The following is a 7,227-nucleotide window of genomic DNA, read 5'->3' as shown; positions in this document are numbered from 1 at the left end:
TAAGCCCTGCCAAGGATGGCAGACACAGAAACACACACACACACACACACCCTTGGAAACAAACAGTATTTTCCCCATGGGTAGTAATTAAGGCATTTACGAGCAGAAAATATTTCCCTAAAGTAAATATGCTTCTGTGACATTATTTCTCATCCAGTGGCACAGCAGAAATATCTATCTATCTACGGACAGTAGAGGAAGCCATGCTGCTCTTTTAGAACAACTTTAGTCATTTTTAAACTTTGAACATTTTCCATCGCATTTTGAAAAATCTAAATGTATAGATCTGTGCTTACCTGTGTGCGTATGGCGTGCGTGTAACCTACCTTTGATCTGGCGTCGCAGGGTGGCGATCTGTGCGACCAATAGAAGCTCTTCGTTCTTGAGGATCTCAAACTTGGCATCGTAGAGTTCTAGCTGAGCCTCATAGTACTGAAGTTCTAGGTTATCTACCGTCTCTGGTCCACTCTGGTCCTGCCCAGACAGACCTCCCATCTAGGATAGAACATAGAACACTATGGTTATAACACTACATAACATAGTACTGAAGCTTCCCATCTAGGATAGAATATAGAACACTATGGTTATAACACTACATAACATAGTACTGAAGCTTCCCATCTAGGATAGAATATAGAACACTATGGTTATAACACTACATAACATAGTACTGAAGCTTCCCATCTAGGATAGAATATAGAACACTATGGTTATAACACTACATAACATAGTACTGAAGCTTCCCATCTAGGATAGAATATAGAACACTATGGTTATAACACTACATAACATAGTACTGAAGCTTCCCATCTAGGATAGAACAGTATAGGTATATATCAGTGTATGGTTGTTAGAACACACAACATGGTATAATTAAGCAATACGGCCCGAGAGGGTGTGGTATATGGACAATATACCACGGCTAAGGGCTGTTCTTACGCACGACGCAAAGCTGTGGTATATTGGCCATATACCACAAACCCCCAAGGTGCCTTATTGCTATTGTAAACTGGTTACCAATGTAATTAGAGCAGTATAAATAAATGTTTTGTCATACCCGTGGTATACGGTCTGATATACCACGGCTTTCAGCCAATCAGCATTCAGGGCTCCAACCACCCAGTTTATAATATAGTATGTGGTTGACTTGGGCAGGAGCTCACCGGAGCTGAGTACCGGCACCTCAAATGTTCTACTGCTTGAGCTCCTGTTCCTCTTATAGAATATTAACTCAAAAGTAAGACTTTTAAGCAGGTCAACATTCACAAGGCCGCAGGGCCAGACGGATTACCAGGACGTGTACTCCGAGCATGTGCTGACCAACTGGCAAGTGTCTTCACTGACATTTTCAACATGTCCCTGACTGAGTCTGTAATACCAACATGTTTCAAGCAGACCCCCATAGTCCCCGTGCCCAAGGACTCTAAGATAACCTGCGTAAATGACTACCGACCCGTAGCACTGACGTCTGTAGCCATGAAGTGCTTTGAAAGGCTGGTCATGGCTCACATCAACAGCATTATCCCAGAAACCCTAGACCCACTCCAATTTGCATACCGCCCCAACAGATCCACAGATGATGCAATCTCTATTGCACTCCACACTGCCATTTCCCACCTGGACAAGAGGAACACCTACGTGAGAATGCTATTCATTGACTACAGCTCAGCATTCAACACCATAGTGCCCTCTAAACTCATCACTAAGCTAAGGATCCTGGGACTAAACACCTCCCTCTGCAACTGGATCCTGGACTTCCTGACGGGCCGCCCCCAGGTGGTAAGGGTAGGTAACAACACATCTGCCACACTGATCCTCAACACGGGGGCCCCTCAGGGGTGCGTGCTCAGTCCCCTCCTGTACTCTCTGTTCACCCATGACTGCATGGCCAGGCACGACTCCAACACCATCATTAAGTTTGCCGACGACACAACAGTGGTAGGCCTGATCACCGACAACGATGAGACAGCCTATAGGGAGGTGGTCAGAGACCTGGCCGTGTGGTGCCAGGACAACAACCTCTCCCTCAACGTGACCAAGACAAAGGAGATGATTGTGGACTACAGGAAAAAAAAGAGGACTGAGCACGCCCCCATTCTCATCGACGGGGCTGTAGTGGAACAGGTTGAGAGCTTCAAGTTCCTTGGTGTCCACATCACCAACGAACTATCATGGTCCAAACACACCAAGACAGTCGTGAAGAGGGCACGACAAAGCCTATTCCCCCTCAGGAGACTGAAAAGATTTGGCATGGGTCCTCAGATCCTCAAAAAAGTATACAGCTGCACCATCGAGAGCATCCTGACTGGTTGCATCACCGCCTGGTATGGCAACTGCTTGGCCTCCGACCGCAAGGCACTACAGAGGGTAGTGCGTACGGCCCAGTACATCACTGGGGCCAAGCTTCCTGCCATCCAGGACCTCTATACCAGGCGGTGTCAGAGGAAGGCCCTCAAAATTGTCAAAGACTCCAGCCACCCTAGTCATAGACTGTTCTCTCTGCTACCGCACGGCAAGCGGTACCGGAGTGCCAAGTCTAGGTCCAAAAGACTTCTCAACAGCTTCTACCCCCAAGCCATAAGACTCCTGAACAGCTAATCATGGCTACCCGGACTATTTGCACTGCCCCCCCACCCCATCCTTTTTACGCTGCTGCTACTCTGTTAATTATTTATGCATAGTCACTTTAACTCTACCCACATGTAGATATTACCTCAACTACCTCAACTAGCCGGTGCCCCCGCACATTGACTCTGCACCGGTACCCCCCTGTATATATAGCCTCCCTACTGTTACTTTATTTTACTTCTGCTCTTTTTTTTTCTCAACACTTTTTTTGTTGTTCTTTTATTTTTACTTTTTTTGTTAAAAATAAATGCACTGTTGGTTAAGGGCTGTAAGTAAGCATTTCACTGTAATGTCTGCACCTGTTGTATTCGGCGCATGTGACCAATAACATTTGATTTGATTTGATTTGAAGTATTGTGGAGCTCCTGCACCTAAATATAAACAGTACTGGCACCCAAAATTAGTACTGGCACCTATGTCAGTCCAAGTCAAGCACTGAATATAGTACTGCTAGTCTCAGAACTCCCAGACCTAAGACAACAGGAACATTGTTAGCGTGGGAGACAACCCGTCTGCTGAGGGTGACTATAGTGCTGACACAAGGTTTTCGTTCCAGCCCTGCACTAATGAACCTGATTCCCACAAGGGGGTTTCCCAAATTCCCACACCCTCTTTGGTGGTAAGAGGCAGATCCAGCTAGTTGGGCTAATGCTAATTCCACAGTATTCTACAGTGTCTTCTGTTCTAGACAGGAGAGCCTTTTAAATGGATGAAGTGTTGGATACCACACAGGGACCTAATGATGTGTGCTGATGGTTATCACCTGGGACAGTCTGGAGGTGGAGGAAACGCACCTGGTTAGACGAGGTGCTGACTAGAGGAGTAGAATACTTTTTTTTTTTTTTAAGGAATAGCCACACACTCTAGTACCTCCGATGCAATCATGTATTATCGCCTGGGTTACTCCTTCTCACTGGGTTAGTAATATATCTAGAACAAACTGGACAACTGTTTTATCATGCGGGTTAGCTATTGCTATTCCATACAGCAAGTCCATATATTTTAGGCAGATCATATGTTTTTGACCTGTTTTCCTATATATTGTTTGACATCACATTGTATGTTTCTTTATATCGATGTCTGATGAAAACCTCTTAATCTCCAAAAGAGAAACTTTCCAGGAAATGAAAAAAAACGGCTATATTTTCCCATTAACAAACATACAGTTATGAAACAACAGAAGCTATTTTTTATAAATGTTGTTGTTCCTAGAGCTATGAAATGTTCAGAGTCCATTGAGGGAAGTTACTGCTTGATGTTCAATCACCCTGAACCTATACTGGTGTCCAGTGGCTTGCGAAAGTATTCACCCCCCTTCGCATTTTTCCTATTTTGTTGCCTTACAACCTGGAATTAAAATTGATTTTTGGGGGGTCTGTATCATTTGATTTACACAACATGCCTACCACTTTGAAGATGCAAAATATTTTTTCTTGTGAAACAAACAAGAAATAAGACAAAAAAAACAGAAGACTTGAGCGTCCATAACTATTCACCCCCCCCAAAGTCAATACTTTGTAGAGTCACCTTTTGCAGCAATTACAGCTGCAAGTCTCTTGGGGTATGTCTCTATAAGCTTGGCACATCTAGCCACTGGGATTTTTGGCAAAACTTCTCCAGCTCCTTCAAGTTGGATGGGTTCCGCTGGTGTACAGCAATCTTTAAGTCATACCACAGATTCTCAATTGTATTGAGGTCTGGGCTTTGATTAGGCCATTCCAAGACATTTAAATGTTTCCCCTTAAACATTTTACATGTACATTTTAGTCATTTAGCAGACGCTCTTATCCAGAGCGACTTACAGTTAGTGAGTGCATACATTTTTCATACTGGCCCCCCGTGGGAAACGAACCCACAACCCTGGCGTTGCAAGCGCCATGCTCTACCAACTGAGCTACAGGGGACTGTAGTGTTGCTTTAGCAGTATGCTTAGGGTCATTGTCCTGCTGGAAGGTGAACCTCCGTCCCAGTCTCAAATCTCTGGAAGACTGAAACAGGTTTCCCTCAAGAATTTCCCTGTATTTAGCACCATCCATCATTCCTTCAATTCTGACCAAATTCCCAGTCCCTGCAGATGAAACACATTCCCACAGCATGATGCTGCCACCACCATGCTTCACTGTGGAGATGGTGTTCTCGGGGTAATGAGAGGTGTTGGTTTGCGCCAGACATAGCGTTTTCCTTGATGGCCAAAAAGCTCAATTTTAGTCTCATCTGACCAGAGTACCTTCTTCCATATGTTTGGGGAGTCTCCCACATGGCTTTTGGCGAACACCAAACGTGTTTGCTTATTTCTTTCTTTAAGCAATGGCTTTTTTCTGGCCACTCTTCCGTAAAGCCCAGCTCTGTGGAGTGTACAGCTTAAAGTGGTCCTATGGACAGATACTCCAATCTCCGCTGTGGAGCTTTGCAGCTCCTTCAGGGTTATCTTTGGTCTCTTTGTTGCCTCTCTGATTAATGCCCTCCTTGCCTGGTCCGTGAGTTTTGGTGGGCGGCCCTCTCTTGGCAGGTTTGTTGTGGTGCCATATTCTTTCCATTTTTTTATAATGGATTTAAATGGTGCTCCGTGGGATGTTCAAAGTTTCAGATATTTTTTTATAACCCAACCCTGATCTGTACTTCTCCACAACTTTGTCCCTGACCTGTTTGGAGAGCTCCTTGGTCTTCATGGTGCCGCTTGCTTGGTGGTTTCCCTTGCTTAGTGGTGTTGCAGACTCTCTGGGGCCTTTCAGAACAGGTGTATATATACTGAGATCATGTGACTGATCATGTGACACTTAGATTGCACACAAGTGGACTTTATTTAACTAATTGACTTCTGAAGGTAATTGGTTGCACCAGATGTTATTTAGGGGCTTCATAGCAAAGGGTGTGAATACATATGCATGCACCACTTTTCCATTATTTATTTTTTAGAATTTTTTTAAACAAGTTATTTTTTTCATTTCACTTCACCAATTTTGACTATTTCGTGTATGTCCATTACATAAAATCCATTTAAATTACAGGTTGTAATGCAACAAAATAGGAAAAACGCCAAGGGGATGAATACATTTGCAAGACACTGTAGCTGCCAGACTAGTGTTGGTAGTTGACACACATTGACATACAGGTGGAGGGGTATCTGTCTGTCTCTGTCTGTCTGGGGAATTCTCTGTTCACACTCAGCTCTATATAAAGATCAAAGATCCGGGGAGAGAGAGAGACACAGTTACAGAAACAGCTACAGAGACAGCTGGAGACACAGCTAGAGACACAGCTACAGACACAGTTAGAGACACAGCTAGAGACACAGCTACAGACACAGTTAGAGACACAGCTAGAGACACAGCTACAGACACAGTTAGACACAGCTAGAGACACAGCTACAGACACAGCTAGAGACACAGCTACAGACACAGTTAGAGACACAGCTAGAGACACAGCTACAGACACAGCTAGAGACACAGCTACAGACACAGCTGGAGACACAGACACAGCTGGAGACACAGACACAGCTAGAGACACAGCTGGAGACACAGACACAGCTAGAGACACAGCTGGAGACACAGACACAGCTGGAGACACAGACACAGCTAGAGACACAGCTGGAGACACAGACACAGCTGGAGACACAGACACAGTTAGAGACACAGCTAGAGAAACAGCTAGAGACACAGCTAGAGACACAGCTAGAGACACAGCTACAGACACAGCTAGAGACACAGCTGGAGACACAGCTAGAGACACAGCTAGAGACACAGCTGGAGACACAGCTGGAGACACAACTAGAGACACAGCTAGAGACACAGCTGGAGACACAGCTAGAGACACAGCTACAGACACAGCTGGAGACACAGCTGGAGACACAGCTACAGACACAGCTGGAGACACAGCTAGAGAAACAGCTACAGACACAGTTAGAGACACAGCTAGAGACACCCCCAGGGGCTCTGATCAGAGAGGAATACCAATCCAGCCTCTAAAAAAAAAACACACACACACACACAAAGTACCTTCTCTCTGATGGTGTGTTTCTTGCGGTGCAGACACATCTCAGTAGCTCTCATGTGTTGCAGGGTCTCTTTAGCCAGCAGGAAACGCAGCTTCTCCAGTCTAGGAGCTGCTGAGGCCCAGGAGGCCTGGCCAAAACCACGCTTATCCTCCTCCATCACACGCAGCATACCTGCTCACACACATTAAGCACAGGCAGAATACCTGCTCTAAGGTAGGGGGCAGCTGCTGCACTGGCCTAACTCTTAATACCGCATACACATTACCACAGTATGAAGGGCAGCTCAGAACAGCTGAAGACGGATTTTAAAGAAATGATTGGGTCACTACTTGACACCAACAAAAATGCCCCCATAATATCTGGCCCTCTGCCCTCTCTAAATCGTGGCATTGAACGGTTCAGCAGACTTTTAGCCCTCCATAACTGGTTACTAGACTATTGCAGCTCTGTGGGTGTAACATTTATTGACAAGCAGAAGCTATTCCCCTACCCAAGGATAGTAAAGCCCCCTTTACGGGCTCAAATAGCCGACCAATCAGCCTGTTACCAACCCTTTGTAAAAAATTGTGTTTGACCACATACAATGCTTTTTTACAGTAAACAAA

At 45.1% G+C, this 7,227-nt stretch overlaps 1 protein-coding gene across 1 annotated transcript in view; it reads right to left on the bottom strand.

The window, feature by feature from the left end:
• Positions 1–142: 142 nt before the first annotated feature.
• Positions 143–7,227, bottom strand: part of LOC311122126 (WASP homolog-associated protein with actin, membranes and microtubules-like) — a 30,518-nt gene continuing 23,433 nt past the window's right edge. The window contains exons 4-5 of the mRNA XM_084196532.1: positions 6,624–6,793; positions 143–495 (exon numbers count right to left, since the gene is read on the bottom strand). Of these exons, the coding sequence (XP_084052658.1) occupies positions 226–495; positions 6,624–6,793 (440 nt within the window). The 3' untranslated portion in view covers positions 143–225. The remainder of the gene's footprint in view (positions 496–6,623; positions 6,794–7,227) is intronic.

Source organism: Coregonus lavaretus (assembly GCF_964263955.1).
Source record: "Coregonus lavaretus genome assembly, contig: HAP1_SCAFFOLD_1225, whole genome shotgun sequence".
In the NCBI taxonomy this organism is placed as follows: domain Eukaryota; kingdom Metazoa; phylum Chordata; class Actinopteri; order Salmoniformes; family Salmonidae; genus Coregonus; species Coregonus lavaretus.
The sequence above is the reverse complement of the archived record's forward strand: the minus strand, read 5'-3'. Positions and strand labels throughout refer to the sequence as shown.